Source organism: Quercus lobata, chromosome 2 (assembly GCF_001633185.2).
Source record: "Quercus lobata isolate SW786 chromosome 2, ValleyOak3.0 Primary Assembly, whole genome shotgun sequence".
In the NCBI taxonomy this organism is placed as follows: domain Eukaryota; kingdom Viridiplantae; phylum Streptophyta; class Magnoliopsida; order Fagales; family Fagaceae; genus Quercus; species Quercus lobata.
Window position 1 is genome coordinate 92,619,398 of NC_044905.1, and position 16,778 is coordinate 92,636,175.

Sequence of the window (16,778 nt, forward strand, 5' to 3'; positions counted from 1 at the left end):
ACCATTCGAACCCTTTCCATTTGTTTATCAGGAGGTAAAAAGGCCGACATCGATCCGCCGATCGCGATATGAACCGGTTTAATGCCGCAATCATGCCAGTGAGCTTCTGCACTTCCTTCGGATTCCGAGGAACCTGTAGGCTGTTAATGGCTTTGATTTGGTCGGGGCTTACTTCTATTCCCCTGTGGGTGACCATGTACCCTAGGAATTTTCCAGACCCGACCCCGAATGAACATTTGGAAGCATTCAGCCGCAACCGGTGCTCTCTTAAGATAGCGAAGATTACTCCGAGGTCATTCACGTGCTTGAAAACCCTTTTGCTCTTCACAACCATATCGTCTATATAAACCTCAATGATCTTGCCCAGTTATGGCTCGAACATCCGAGTCATCATCCTTTGGTAAGTTGAGCCTGCGTTCTTCAGCCCAAACGGCATCACCTTATAATGATAGTTTTCGATGGGCGTCATGAAAGCCGTTTTCTCTTGGTCATCCAGCGCAAGGGGTATCTGATGATAGCCCTGGAAGGCGTCCAGGAAGCTCATTCAAGGGTGGCCCACGGTTGCATCCACCAATCGGTCGATTCGGGGTAGGGGGAATGGGTCATTCGGGCACACCTTGTTCAGGTCCGTGAAGTCCACGCAGACCCTCCACTTCCCTGTCTTCTTTCTTACCACCACCGTGTTCGCCAACCATTCGGGATAAAAGACCTCTTTGATAGCCCCTGCTCTTTTCAATTTCGCCACTTCGTCTCTTACGGCACTAACGTATTCCTTCGAAGGATTTCGGGGTGGCTGTTTCTTCGGAGCTGAAGAGGGGTTGACGTTCAAGTGGTGACAAATAAGGCTGGGATCAACTCCCGGGGCGTCGTAGGCGTCCCATGCGAACACGTCGACATTTTCTCTGAGAAATCTGACCAGCTCCTCTTTTTCCTGAGAAGGTAATTCAGAGCCGACCTGAAAGAACTTCTCTGGGTCGTCGTTGACAGCGATCCTATCTAAACTTTCACACCTTATCTCCTCGGCTAGCCCATCGCCTTGCCTTGCCGAGGGGGTTGGTTGCTATAAGCTCTCTGGGGCCGAGGACTCGATTGGGGGCCGATGTAAAATGGCGGCCACCATACACTTCCTGGCCACGGCCTGATCTCCTTGGAGCTCTTCTACTTGTCCTTTGGATGGGTATTTCACTTTTTGATGAAGTGTAGAGGTCACGGCCTCTAGGGCGTGGATCCATGGCCTTGCAACTATCGCGGTGTAGGGTGAATAAGCGTCGACCACGATAAAATTCACCTCCACCACTTCCGCCCCAGTCTGTACGGGTAGTCGGATTTGCCCCTTTGGCATAACAATCCTTCCCTCGAAGCTGAGAAGGGGGGAGTCATAAGCTGCCAAATCTTCTGGCTTCAGGTTCAGCCTCTTGTATAGATCAGGGTACATTATCTCTACTGCACTTCCCGAATCCACCAACACCCTTTTCACGTCGAAGCCCCCAATCCTCAGCGTGACCACCAAGACATCATCGTGAGGTTGAATAGTTCCTCTCTTATCCTCATCCGAGAATCCCAGTATCAAAGAGCTTCCCTTTTTTGACCTTTTGGGTTCTCTTTGCCTGCCCTCGGAGGGGAGCTGATCAACAGCTAACACCCTGGGGATGGGTGGCCCCGTTCTTCCTGGTGCAGTGAGGATGACATGTATCGTTCCGGTGGGGGGTCTTAAGGACACGTCCTTTCGAGGCTCTTGTGTTGCTTGGCCGAGATGGCCACTCGATGGGTGCAGTAGGTGACGTAACTTTCCTTCTCGGACCAACTGATCTAGGTGATTCCATAGATTCTTACAGTCCTCAGTAGTATGCCCATGGTCCTGATGATAGTGGCAGTACAGGTTCTAGTTACGTTTGGAATGGTCTCCAGCCATCTTTCCCGGCCACTTGAAATAGGGCTCATCCCTTACTTTCTCCAGTACCTGTTGTACTGGCTCTCTGAATACGGCATTCACTGTTTGCGGGTTGCTCTGCCCAGCCTATCGCAAAAAATTTCTCATCGGCTGACCAGGGTCGTGCCGTTCCGACCTGAAATCATTTGCTTTGGGGGGGATAACCTTCTCCTTTCCCCTCCCTTGCAGCTGATCTTCCTCCACTCTTTTGTACTTGTCGATCCTATCCCTCAACTGATCAACGTTGGCAACCGGTTTACCAGTGAGGGATTTCCTTAAGCCATGGTCGGTGGGGAGCCCGCTTTTGAATGTGCTGATAGCGACAGCATCATGGTTGTCATCCAGGTCGTTATACACTTCCCAGTATCTATCCGAGTATGCTTTCAGAGTCTCTCCCTCGTGCATGAATAAGGACAATAACGAACCGAGGGGCCTAGGGACTCTGGTGTTGGTGATAAAGCGGGAGCAGAAATCCCGAGTGAGCTGCTTGTATGAGCTTACGGAATTTGTCTTCAGGCCGTTGAACCACCTCATCGCCATTGATCCCAAGCTGGACGGGAAGATTTTACACATAAGGGGTTCATTTTGCGAGTAGATCGCCATCTTTTGGTTAAATTGACTCACATGCTCTACCGGGTCTGCTCGACCGTTATAGATGACGAATGCCGGTTGGTTGAACTGTCGAGGCAGCTTAGCCCCTTTAATTCTATACGTGAAGGGGGACCTTGAAACCTGGTCCAGCGCTTTCTTCATGGCGTCGTTCCCCGAACCTTTGCTGGATGAGCTCTCATACTTCCGTACAGGGCGTGGTTCCCTTTCGTAAGAAAAGGTTTCACTTGGGGGGGTCCTTGACCTTTGTCTGTAACTCGCATCCTCCGCATTAGAAGATTCGCCTGAGTCAGAGAGAGATCGTCTTCGCTGCACACGTCGTAACTTCCTTTTTAGGTCGTCTATCTCTCGCTGCATGGTTTGGTGACTATTTCGCCTCTGAGACACGTGACTTCCTATCTGAGTGTGACTCTGGCTCGTCCGGATAGTATGCACACTTCCCTCACGATTCCCCCTGCCGCCTGGGTTGGTTAGGTTATTTTGCCTCTGGGACTCGGCGGGTTGTGTTTGTTGGGAGTTAGCTTGGTGAGGATCCTCCTGGTGGGGACCTAGTTCTGCCATGCTCGACCGTTGCACTAGCTGATGCCTTAATTCTCCCCACAGACGGCGCCAATTGTAGTTGCACGATTTTCCTAGCCCAAATTCTATTGATCAGGTCTTGGCCCAAAGCGCAATCCACAATAAATATTTGTAGAGGATGGGTCAAAGAACTTAGCCTCAGTGAGCTTGTTCGGTCTGATACATGGACAGTATTGTTGCAGAAAATAAAAACACAAGAATGGATCTCTCACGTATGATTCTATTTCTTCAGTTCTTACTACAATTTTTCCGTCCCTCTCTTTGAGGGACTCCACTACATTATATAGTTCTCCTCCTCTCATCTCAACCTTACACTTGTTGATCATCTAAGCATCTACTTGAGCACCTGTCCCATCAACCGCCCTCATCACTCCCTTTGTGAGTTGCAGAGGCCAAGGTGGTACTGTTCAGGAGTCTTTTCCTCATTAATGTGGCCAAGAGGGTGGTTGGGGCGCAATTAATGTGGTGGTAGCTTTCTGTGAGATATTTTGGATTTTATTCATTTTATATGTTGGGAGGATGAACTGAATTGGTTGAGGAGAGTTCCTCGTCTGGGCTTCGTGATGTCCGAGGAGGAGTTACTCCTCGGACAGGTTTCCTTGGCGTTATTGGGATTGAATAATGTTTCATATGTGGTTTCTCTTCGAACAGAACGCTCCTCGGACGGGCCTGAATTTGGAATAGCCCATTATTTTTTGACCGGGCCCCACAATTACCATTATATGTTTTTAAGAAAAATTACACTTTATTTCTCTAAATTATACCACATTTTACATTTACTTTATTAAATCAAAAAATGCACACATACCCTCTAAATTATTACTCACATAACACTTGTCCCTCCTAAACGATGAGAATGCATACTTATCCCTCAAACTATTACTATAACACTTTGCACTCCATCATATATATACACACGTACATGCACATGCACGCATTCTTAGAGATGATAAGTGTAAAAATGGATATAGTTTAAAAATATATTTTTTACTTTTTTTTTTATTCATGAAAAGTATGATTCTCCAATCCAATCCTATGATTTAATTTGGAGAAACACTCTTATTGTTCCTGTATAAGATCTGAACGATGATGCTTATAAAGATGGTAATGTCACGCTTTCTTGTAAGATCATTCTCACTCTTTAGTTGAAAATCCACCACATAGTGATTTTTGGCAAGAAGAGCTCTTATGGCTAGTGATTTTTTTTTTTTTTTTTCCTGAATTTATGGCTAGTGATTTTGATATTTGGCTAGAAGCTGTACCACATGATCTGGAGCCTATTCCCCAGAAAGACTTGAATTAGGTTGAATGAAACTAAATCGATATGAAACTTTAGGAAACTCTTCAATTCAAATTACAAATTGTGGAAAGTGAGGCAAGTCAGTCGCTGATAAAGAATTATGAGTTTTTAAAGATAACAAGCCGCAGTATTTGGCTCTAACCTTTTATCAAAAATAATTTCTCAAAAAAAAAAAATACTACCTTTTATCAAGAATAAAACAACAATATTTGGTGACAATTAAAAAACCTTGGGTTCGTTGAGTTACATTTTCATTTACTGAACCAATAAAACATTAATTTTTTTTTAGAATCAAATACGATGGTGATTAACTCATGTTTCAAAATAAAAATTAATGATATTAACATGACCCTTTAACCCAAAAAAATATATCATAAGTCCAATGGTTTACCACATCCACTAATCCTCCCACTTCCTACAAAATACTAATGGTAAAATGTTGTAGTTCAACTAATTCCTTTTCAGGTTTTGAAGAGAGAAATGCAGGTTTTTAAATCTTCTTCTCAAAATGTTTGGATACCGCTTAAGTAAAATGAAATTAATTTTACTCTACCAATGTGGGTGCGACATTTAACTCTTAAAAATTATCCCTATATCTTCGAAATAAAGAGCTACTTTCATCAATCCCAAAATTCCAAATCTCTATAGCTGCCTTTGGTTTGATCAATAAAGCTAAATGAAAGAGAAAGGAACTCAAAAGCAAAAACCACTAAAAAAACGGTAAAGAACGGTAACTGAAAAAATTCAAAATTCAAAAAAAAAATTTGTAGAAGCAAACATGCGCATCGACACAAACAAAGTATAATACCATCTCCACTTCATTGAAAATGAGAAAATGTTCATCACTTTCCCTCATTTTCTCAGTACCCAAACAGAAAAGAACAAAAACAAAAGAAGCTAGATCTACTGGTTCTACACCAAAAAAAAAAAAAGCACAAAAACAGCAAAGACAAAGAAGTGGGGGAAATGGGTGAGGCTCAGATTGGGCTCTCCAATCAGGCAAGCGAAAGGGGGCACCGCCATGGCTGCAACAAAAACCGGTTGCCTAGATGTGATAAAAAATTTCACAAAGAGGCCATCCGGGTCGCCCCGCCAAGTAAAACGGACCCTTTCAACTATACCCGAATCTTCCACACTCTTAACATCAACAAAGCCATCGTCACAGCCTCTTTCAATATATGTGTCCACAGAGAGAGAGAGAGAGAGAGAGAGAAAGAGAGAGCCATGAATCTGAAAAGAAAGAAGAAAAAGAAACAGATACAAACACAAACACAAACACAGCAACAGAGAGAGAGAGAGAGAGAGAGAGAGATATGATATTTATTTTTTTTTATTTTTGTTTTTGATATTGATCTTTGGGTGTAGGGTTTAGAAGAGAAGGGTCATGGGTGGTTGATTTGAAGGGCTAAGTTGATGAAATCATTGGGTTCAGAGAGGGGCAACCACCCAACCATTCACAATCTGAACCCTCTTTCTGAAACTGTTAAGAGTGTGAAGAAGAAGGAGGAGCAAAGCCCTTAGATTCATTGACTAGCGGCTCAGTGTGTTATTTATTTACAGAGACTAGGGACAGGAACTGAGTCATTTCCTTTTTTGGCCTTCGTTTCGACTTCCAAACGTTTGTGGTCGAATGTTAATTTGGGTAAAAAAAATTCGGTGGGTGTTGTCGTCTTTTTATGTTTCTTTCTCTTGACAGTTGAAGGCTTGAAACCACCAATAAATGTCACTCATGCCTAAATGCCAATCAGCATCATTCTCATTTGTATTAGTTGTTTCGCACTTAGCTAATGTTAATTAATACTTTCTTTTAAGTGCAGTTCTCTGCCTCACACGTCGAGTTATTACGGGAGAAACCTATTAGGGGTGGACCTAAGATATTGGCAAGAGGTTTTGAATTCAAGATTTCGTGAATATCATGAGACCTTAGTAACCATTAATACGAATATCTAATCGCAATCCCACTTAGTTTTTTCTTGCCTCAAACCAAACGATTTAGATTTTTTTTCTCGTGTAGAGTACGAGACTGGTCAAATGATCAATTCAATGAACAATATGGAAAAAGATGTTGAATGAAAATTTATTCGTGATTAATGAGTGTTTTTAGGACAATTGTTAATCGAGTATTTTAGGAAACTTTCATAAAAAGTTATCAAAAAAATCAGTGATTTTCTTTTTTTTTTTTCATAAAAAGTTTCTAAAATTATTTCCCAAACCAAACATTCACAGCATCGTTAACTTTCCCCTTATTTTCCAATATGCAATTGTATAGTTAACTTCTCTATTTCACTTGAAGATTAAGATTTTAGTTTTTTTAGTGTTTTTTTTTTTTTTTAATTTTTATCTAATAGTATTACAAGGCATTATATAATATTTAATTTGAACGGTAAATTCCACTAACATACCTTCAGGACTGGGCTAATGCCAATAATGTCCAATATTGTTCAAAACTAGCCAATTTGGTCCCTAAAGCCAACTTAGTCCCTAAACAGTTAGTTATTTTTTCTCAAATGTATTACGAACTAAATTGGCTTTAGGAACCAAATTGGTTAGTTTTGAAAAGTATTGAACTTGGTTAGCAATAGCCCAAACCTCAGAAGGTGCAATGGAATTTACCCTAATTTGAATCATGAAATAAATTTATTTGGAACAAATATAATCTTCTTCCCACCCCTAATTCCACGAGTCTATCCTAAATAGCTCACTCCTTTTGTGTTACTCCAATAGCATTTCTCATTCTCTAACCATTAACTTTAGCAAATATCCCCCCACAGATTCTAGTGTTTTATAAAAAATGACAAGTACAATTTCCGAAAAACCTTTCAAACTTAAACCAAACAACTTCTCCTAAAATTTTTCTTTATTTATGCTGGAATTAGTCAACATGAAAAGTTGAAATTTTTCATTAGGGATGCCTGTTAGCTGTGTGAACCTCATTTTTTTTATGAGAAAAGTTTACAAATCCTCATGTGGTTGGTTCCTCTCTTAAACACATGATTCCCCTCAAGTGGATCATTTACTCTTTCCATACATCTTGCTAAAGGTACTATTTATAATAAGAAACAAATTGCAAGTTTACACCAACAAGGAAAAAAAAAATTCAAGCTGAATTATCACTTGGACCTATAATGTCAGAGGGTTGAAAGCCTACTGAAGACAAAAGGCATCTACATGGGAAATATTTTTGCGGATTGGGGGACAATTCAAGTAAATGTGGGGGAAAAACATTGAAGCAAATTTATCATGGCTTCAAATAAAAATTTTACATCACCTCCTTCCCCGTCTGTTGGAGTACAGTTTTATGCACAACTTCCCCAGCCGAGTTAATAAAGTAGATTACCTGCAACATAAAAATGTATCATTTGGTGCTTTGGGCAAGCTTTAGAAGGGATTATTAGGCCTTTAGACATTTGATGGATGTTGAATTAGTCCACTACATTCTTTTTTCTTTTTTCTTAGTCCACTGTATTCCACAAGTGGCTCAATGATTATTGTCATTTTTGCAAGTTACACTATTAACTATTTGTTCAAAATTCCATTTTGAACACAATAGACTAATTCAAACTTGCCAATTGTCCAAAGTTACCCAAAATTTTAAAGATATATTCATAATGCAGAAAGATTGAAGACCCACAATCTCTAGTGAGCTGACACTGTGAAGAAGAAACCCATTAACCAATTCTCTGAGAAACAGAAGAAAATGAAAAAGTCAGGAAAAAGTATGCATTTGCGGAGTAAAATGTAGAACATTGAAATTGAGGAAAGAGGTAAGTACCCATTAAAGACTTACTTTCCCTTCACAGATGTAAAATATGATTCATTCTCTCTTGGGGTTGGATTCCCAATGTAAGCTACATTAACATGATTGACATGTTTAGAACAACCCTGCCCACTTAGGTACACATTCTGGGGAGTGAAGTACATAAATTTCTAGTCAGTTCTATGCCATCACATTCAGAATTATGCAGATACAAAAATTCAGAACATTGGATCTGAGAGAACTACACATAGAAACATTAAATATAATGATCAAATACTTACAACTCCAAATTTCACAAAAATATGGCGTAGAGGCTCATAAAATTGCTTTGCCTCCACTTGCTCTTTGTTCTCTTCACAAACAACCAGCGGGTGGAATCCAACAACCATACGCCTAGAATCACAAAGGGCAAAAGAGACATTCAGTGATTGAAAGAGGTAATACATATGGAGAACTAATTCTTAAGGTTTCAAAATGTTATTACACTAAATTCCAATTTTATGTAAATATCATAATGAAAAGCTGTTTTTGAAAGAGGAAGCCGACTGTTTTTAAAATCCTAATCTTAGAAGATTTAAAATGAAAAATCATTTCAAGATTTCATAGCTTCTGCTTTGATTCAAAAGCTTGCTAATTCTTAGGGTCACAAGGCCTATAAACAGCCAAAACAATAAACATTAATCTTACCAGTTACTACTGGTTGCTTCTAGTGTCTTTGTCAGCCAATGTAACTGATTTTGTCCAATTTCCCTTGATGGTCCTGTAAGCATTGAATCCTTTCAACAAAAAAAAAACACACAAACACACACCAACGTAAGAGAACAGAAAAGAAGAAAAAATGAAAATTCTGTGCAATTTATAGTTTATCTATCATCTATTGGACAACACTGCCAATGTACTACTCAGACAATCAAGTGTGCTGACGGTATAGTTCATATACCACAAGTTTGATTTAAAAAAATCACTCAACTATAAATATTGCAGAGCTAAAGATTGAATTGGAGTTACTGGATGAGTGGTAGGAAATAGTATGAAGAAAATAATAAGAAACAAGGACTAGCAAATGAATAGAAAACACAGCAACATCATTTCCGTTATTAAGATTGACTGAATAATGATAACAAAAAAAGTAACACACCCCATAAACTCCCAACTTCTAAAGTCCACTTTAAATCCTAGCATGGCAGCACCATAATCCACTCTATACCACACCTAATCTTCATACTTACCTTACATTTTATCACCACAGAAAGTTACACTTTTTGCACGCACGTGACCATCTTGAGCTTGCAAATTCATAAACACCATCATATTTTACTTCTATTTATTATTCCCTCAGAATTTCATATAAACTTTAAGTTTATCCTAATAATTTGCCTTGTGTCTCACCTTCAATTTATCAATATTGCAATTTAAGAATATGTTCTATGTAACTTATATTTAAAAGAACCAAATTGGCAATCAGTTCAGAGAGATATCCACAAGTTTCCAGAATCTCTTATCCATGATGAATTGAATGAGCTACCTTCACGCTTGTATAAAAATTAATATGTTTTTTTAGATTAAAATGTCAGATTATTCCCGAAAAAGTGCTAGATACAACCAATTTTATTAGTTTGCAGGCTTCAATTTTGTGTCTCAGTCATAAGTCTGTTGCACCCTGGGCTACAATTTGGGTGGGTTTATTCAGAACCTAGAATAATGATGAATGAGTACACAAGGGAAGATTGTGAAATAAGATACCAAAATAATTTTTATTTTTTACTTTCCAACAGTTTGTTAAGCTTCTTCCAACACAGACATATACAGATTTGTAGTTTATACAATACAGAGGAATAGGTTTTAAAAAAAGAAAAAATGTTGACCTGGAGATGTTGAAGCTGCATAAATTATTTGAATTGTTCCTACTGTCATCAAACAAGGAGCAAATATAGAATGAGCACATGACAATAATTCCCTATTGAGCCAAATCAATCCAAATAAACTTTTATAGGATTTTTGGGTCAAAGCATACAAGTATTGTAATGTACTTCTCCATGGGAGTCTAGAACCTAGTTGCAATTATATGTACCAAAAAGCAAAAAGTACACATTCGTGTATCAAATGATAGAGACAATTTGGAATGAAATGAGACGATGATTACTTCTATAGAAGCCTAAGTTTCTTAAAGAGAAACAAAGGAAAAACCTCTTCTTGGGTGCTTAATTAAGCAAACCTAAATTCTTTAGAGAACCTCTTCTTTTCTTTGTCTTTTTTTTAAAAAAAATGTATGTACTTAAGAGAATTTTTAAGCCAAAGACTCAAATTTTTTTTAACATAAAGGAAAGGCTCTTACAATAATCTCATTATCTTCAATTTATAAGAAGAGAAACCTAGAAACAATTAATCATGACCATTAATTCAGACTACTCCTAGCCATACATAATAAAAATAAACCAAAAGACCAAATAACCTTAAATAACCCAAAATAAACTAAGGTGTTATAATACCGTATGAACGCTACCCATGAACCCAACCCCCCCCCCCCTTTTTTTGTTTAGTTTTGTCCTGCATCAATTCAGATTTCACACATTAGTAATCATCAATAAGCAAAAACTTATTCCCCCACTTCCACCCCTGCACCTCTCTCTCTCTCAAGAAATAAAAAGAGAGAGGTTGGCCCTTTGCCTGAAAAGCAACAATATAAGGCTTGAACACCTTTTGAAAGAGGCTTAAATTGTACCTGCAGCAGTAGAAATCTGAGGAAAATACAATTAAGATAAAATCCTATGACCTCTCTAACCCTATCTTACCCCCTTAACACCAGAGATAAAGCGCCTACGGGAAATATAGTTTGCATGTACCTTGAAATTGAATAGGTAAACAACACAAAATTGGCCCAATATATACAGGGAACAGTCAGCTAGCAAGTAAAATATATTCTACATTACTGAAATATTAGCACCTGTGTGAGGGAGATGCATACAATGGACGAGATTAGAGAATTCAACGGTCAATAAATAAAGGATTCTATATATTCAACAAACATGTACCTGCAATGACCCAGTATCCACACCAATAATGTCTAAAGTATTCCCGAAAGGTATCTTTATCTGCTCATGGAAGTAACTTTCTCCATGTCCTTTAGATGTTCTAGTAGTAAACCTACAAGTGTTACTATTTATTACAAGACTAGAGTGATTGAATTAAAAACAGTGACTATCATACATCACATGAGAATCCAAAATATTGCAATTTAAACATTTGTTTGTGATGCAAATGTACCCAGTTCAGAGAACTGATTGCAGAGAGAATGGTATACCAGGGAACTTTCAGTGATGGGAAAAGCATGGTACCCTGCAAAAAATTAAGGTAAAATTATTGTAAATAGCTGAAGCCGATACATCCAATTAATTCAGGGAATGAACAAACTAGACCAATGCAGCTCAGGGTGAAATGATGCATAATATCCAACATTTTGAATTAGTGGGAAAAAAACAAAAAGATCTTACATTCTGCATAAGTGGATCGTCTTCTCCCAGCTCACTAGTGTTCACCACAAAACTCACATTGTAAACCTTTGCCACTTTCTCCATCTTCATAGACAACAAGAACACATTCAGAACAGTCAACTTAGAGAAATACAGAGAGAGTGAAGGAAGCGGCAATCTATTGAAATCAGATTTACAAAGAAAGAACAAGAAATTGATCAATAAACAGAATCAAACCATACATATACTTATAGATGATGAAAAATATCAACTTAATCATGGGATCAACAAAGTAGCTTCATTACAACTCAAGTAAGAAAGCTAATCAAAGGCTATAGACAGTAAAAACAGGAATTCTTCTAGCATTTAACAGGAAGTGGCCCTTTAATCACTACTGACAAACAATCAAAATTCATTCCCCTAGAGACAATGAAAACAATATTATTTCTGGAATATGAAATCTTTCGTAAAGTAAACAGGAAACCAATATAGTCAGGGTTGGTTGCTAAGAGTCAGTCAGTAGCAAGAGAAGCACAATCAAAACTTTTACTTGTGCTCATTAATTTATTTATCATTTTGGACCCAAAAGCTCACTCAAAATTGACGACTATTCAACAAATAAAGACCAAATAAGCCATACCCACAAACAAAAACCAAAAAAACCATCCCCACAAAACCTTAAAAACCATAAGACATATAAGATAACATATATTCATGAAACAGAAGAATTGAATGAGGTAAAATGAGGGATTGACCAGTTTTAGAAGCTGGGTTTGTTGCTTAAGAGGTCTGAAACCCCCTCTAACACTGATAAAGTAAAGATCAAGAGCTCTACTATCACTTCTCTTGCTGTAAATAGGCTGACCCAAGTTGAGAGCAAGGTAGAGAGCAAAGCAAAGAGACACCTGTGTAAAAATAGTACAAAAACAAGATGGCTTCTTCATCTTCAATCTATCTACATTCTCTGTTCTTTACGTTATTGGTTTATGACTGCTAGATCAAGCTGTTTATATACTTCTGAGAGCAAAGTTCTAAAATGAACATCAAGCTGTTTTCATTTGTTTTTCATTTGTGTAACCCTTTATTAGTATTATCCCACACCAGTGGTTGCTGTGTTTAATACTCATTTTACAGAGCGGTTAATTTTAGACTATGTGGAACCTAATAAGTCTCGTAATAAGTCTAAAAAATTACAGAAACAAGACCAGTCATAAACAGGCACTCCGCACTAGTGTCGTGTTATTGTTCTATATAACAGAAAAAAAAGTACACGATTTTCTATATATATATTTTACATTGTTTTGTAGATACCCTTCTTCACAAAAATGTAAAAATTTCATTAAAGCAATTCATTTTGTTTTGACCAATATTGGGATTCCAATACAATTCCCACTGTTTGCACTTACACTGTTAATGAATGGCAGGGTCCTCATAGTGATATCATCAGCCTCCACCTCGTCCTCCACCCCATGTCATTTTCTCTTCTGGTACTCATTCATTGATTTTATATATATATATATATATATATAATTTTTTTTTTTTTATAAAATAGGTTGAGTCATATTTTATTGATGAGCATAGTCTGAGTCAAATTAGATTATCTACATTATTCCCTTTACATTTTAGTAACTTATAAAATACTTATTTTGCATGTCCTACTTTCACTGCAGGTCCTACTTTCATCTTTTAGATAAAGATCTACAAACTTAATTACTACTACTCTAGGTAAATTCTGTTTTAAAAAATATCGTTCCTATTGTGTATGATTTCTATGTATTGGAAATAATTATTAATTAATGTCATCTTTAGCATAAAATTGAGGTATAACAAACTATTATTGATACTATTCTTAATTGACTAGCTATTTTGAAACATTAACTTACCCAAAACATTAAAGTAACAAATATTTTGAAACATTTACACATAATTGTCCTTCAAAATTGACTCACGGGAACATGTCCTTCCTCTTCTACGAAGCTGACAGGTTCTCTTGTGAGTTGTGAATTTGATATCATAACAGTGTATTTTAGGTCCCACCCATGTTCTTCCTTTCTTGCACAGATATATATATATATACACATGTGTGTGTGTTCTGACAGGATTTGTTTGACCATATTGGAGCATGTTGCTATGGCCTATAAGAGTATCTCCAGTACTGTTTAGATAATTAATAGTGATATTTATCTTTTACCTACTTACTTTTTCAAATATGTCTTTCAACAGACTCATCTTTTCTCCATCTCATTTAAATATTATTTTTTCATTCATTCTTTATTCTTTTTTAATCTTTATTTTTTCTTCCTCTATTCATTCTCAAAAATTAAAATTTTCAACAAAAAGTGTTACATTCACAATATTTTTTGTAATACTTTCACAAGAATCATGACAAAATCTTATATGGTTACTAGTTTTAATTTGAATTCACCACTGAAATTATATTTTTACTCACTAATATTAACTAATTACTTAAAATTTATTGTGAAAATATTTCATCATCTCTTTTTTTTCTTTACTTTCCACTTGATTCCAGAACCTCCCTCTCTCTTTCTTTCTCCAGCTCTCTCATTTTCTACTCTTTTTTTTTTCTTTTTCTACTTGATTCCATAAATTCTTTAGCTCTTTGTGTGATACGTCTCACATAATCTTGCTTGCCTTTTGGTGTCATTATCTTCAAACACACACAGACACGCATGGAGAGAAAGGAGAAATCGCCTTTGCTCCACCACACCACCACTGCTGCTCCTCCTCATCACTGCGGAGTCACGGAGTGCATGCAACCAAGGGTCATATCGGCTTCTATTTTTTTTCCTTGTTCTTGATTAGTTGTTGTTTCTAATTTTAGATTTGTCAGATCAGCTTCTATTTTTTTTTCTTGATCTTTTATTGTTGTTCTTTTTTTTTTTTTGGTTCTTGATCTGCTGTTGTTGTTTTTAGATTTTAGATTTGTTGTTTAAATTATATCAGTTTTATGAGAGCAAGAAATTTTTTTGCTTTTATTGTTGTGGTTTGATTAATTTTAAGATTATGTTTTTGAGTTTGTATTTTGATTATACTTGAATTTAGAGATGTTTGAGAGAAAGATGGTTGTTTTTGTAGCCGTGAGAGGAGAGAGAAAGGGAGGAAAGAGAAAAAAGCCTTTTTTTAATTCAACCGGTATTATTTTAAGGGGAAATATTCTTTGCATAAGCTACTATAGCAAATCAAAAAAAAAAATTTGGGGATGGAGAGGTTGTTGGAGGGTTTTTTTTTTGTGTGAACAGTGACTTTTTTGGAGAAAAAATAGAGATAGCTTGACTGTTGGAGATGCTCTAACAAGCCCTTATACATAAGGTACTGCTATACATAGTTATGATCGATATGGACAATTGAAATTCCCAAAGAATAGGATCGAACCACACGCAATAGATGTTTAGAACTCTGGTGTTCAACTAGCCATAAACAACTAGTTTGAATCATTAATTGTCATGGACCCATGGGTCCATTAATTGCCCCAGGCCCCCCAAAGGTAAAGGACCACTACTGCAATTGAATTATCATTTTTTTTAGAATCAATACGACGAAATATTATTAGAAAACTATAAATCTGAAACTACAACAGGAATCACGTCTGGAGGAACATGCTCCATCCAGGCTAACAACGGAAAAGAAAATCTTGCTCTCTTGGCTAAGGCATGAGCCACACAATTACTTTGCCTCCTAGTATGAGAGAAAGAGAAAGTTCGAAGCGAACCGGAAATAGACATAATGTCTTTCACATATTGACCGATTGAGGAATGGCCCACATCAACTGATTTCAACGCCTTGTAAACTATCTCCGAGTCTCCTTCAAATATTGACTGTGACATGCCCAATTCCACAATGAACCGAACAACCCTTCTTGCAGCTAGGATCTCCCCCAACTCCATTAAGCCGGGGTAAGGAATTTTCTCTGAAAGTGCAGCTAGCACTTCACTGGTAGCATTTCGCACAACCACACCGATCCCTGCCTCACCCGAGTCTTCAAAAACTGCCCCATCATAGTTGGTTTTATACCCCTCACCCAACGGTGGACTCCATTTCGTCTCAATCGCAGGGGACTTAGCCACTTTCATCGGAAACTTCAACTGGAATGCCGAGAGGTATTATGCTGCTGCACTGAATATTTTACTCTTATCCAAGCTAGGTTCTTTGAGCCGTATTTTATTCCTACGATTCCATACGAACCATGCCACTACCGCGAACAATTCCAACTTCTGTTTCTGCATCCCAACCAAGTTAATTAGCTCCTGAACCTCATTGATGTTCAGGTACTCAGCTCTAACCTAGTTGAAACAGGGGAGCCAAATTTCTTGCAATTCTTCACAACTCCAAATAGCATGGAGGGTGGTCTCTTCAGCTGAAAGGCAAGCGCCACATCGTGTGTCTTCAAGGATTTTCCTCTTCTTCAAGTTCACTTTTGTAGGTAGTGCGTCAGAGCATACTCGCCAAAGGAATGTTTTAATTTTGTTTGGCACCCGGATCTTCCACACACGTTTCCAGAAAGCTTTTTGAAGTGAGCCATCTGAGGCCGATGCATCCAAAATGTTTTCCTCTTCACACAGCTGTTTGTAGCCTGATTTGACTGAATACTCCCCATTGGAACAACCCGGCCATATTAAAACATCCCTCTGGTTTGTTAGGCACAAAGGAATAGCCATGATATGTTGGGCTTCAAAGGAGAAAAAATGTTGATGTAGCAGATTCTGGTCCCATGTACCTATATCCTGGGATATAAGAGCTGAAACTTTTGCCCTTTCTAACTCAGGTACTCGTGGAGAAATTATTTTTGAGGACCCCCCACCTGGAAGCCAATTGTCACAGTACAGATTTATGCTCTTGCCATCTCCAATCCTCCACCTCATTCCTTTTGAGATTACCTTCCTGGCTTTCATAATACTTTGCCACACATAGGACCCAGATGAAGTTGTAGCTTCCAAGACCGAACCCTTTGGAAAATATTTGGCCTTAAAGACATGAAAGAAGAGAGAATTATGATCCCTTAATAGCCTCCACCCCTGTTCAACTAGCATAGCATCGTTGAATTTTTCCAACTCCTTAAATCCCATGCCTCCCTCTAACTTTGGTTTGCAAAGAATTTCCCATTTTTTCCAATGG

At 37.9% G+C, this 16,778-nt stretch overlaps 2 protein-coding genes across 3 annotated transcripts; both read right to left on the reverse strand.

Moving 5' to 3' along the window:
* Positions 1-7,447: 7,447 nt before the first annotated feature.
* On the reverse strand, positions 7,448-12,743 carry LOC115977224. Of its 2 annotated transcripts, none has more exons than XR_004088500.1 (9): positions 12,401-12,743; positions 11,667-11,750; positions 11,477-11,511; positions 11,208-11,319; positions 8,863-8,951; positions 8,457-8,568; positions 8,191-8,321; positions 8,050-8,098; positions 7,448-7,755 (listed from the first exon to the last, which is right to left on the reverse strand). XR_004088500.1 is itself a non-coding variant. In XM_031098953.1 (9 exons), the coding sequence occupies exons 1-9, from the start codon at positions 12,587-12,589 to the stop codon at positions 7,678-7,680; spliced, it is 864 nt and encodes a 287-aa protein (XP_030954813.1). In that variant the 5' UTR covers positions 12,590-12,743; the 3' UTR covers positions 7,448-7,677. The 2 variants fall into 2 exon arrangements, 1 of the variants encoding a protein (XP_030954813.1); XM_031098953.1 differs by having other exon boundaries at positions 8,206-8,321.
* A 2,477-nt stretch (positions 12,744-15,220) lies between these two features.
* Positions 15,221-15,736, reverse strand: LOC115973850. The gene has a single exon (XM_031094090.1). It carries the CDS (start codon positions 15,734-15,736, stop codon positions 15,221-15,223), a length of 516 nt encoding a protein of 171 aa, XP_030949950.1.
* Positions 15,737-16,778: the final 1,042 nt, after the last annotated feature.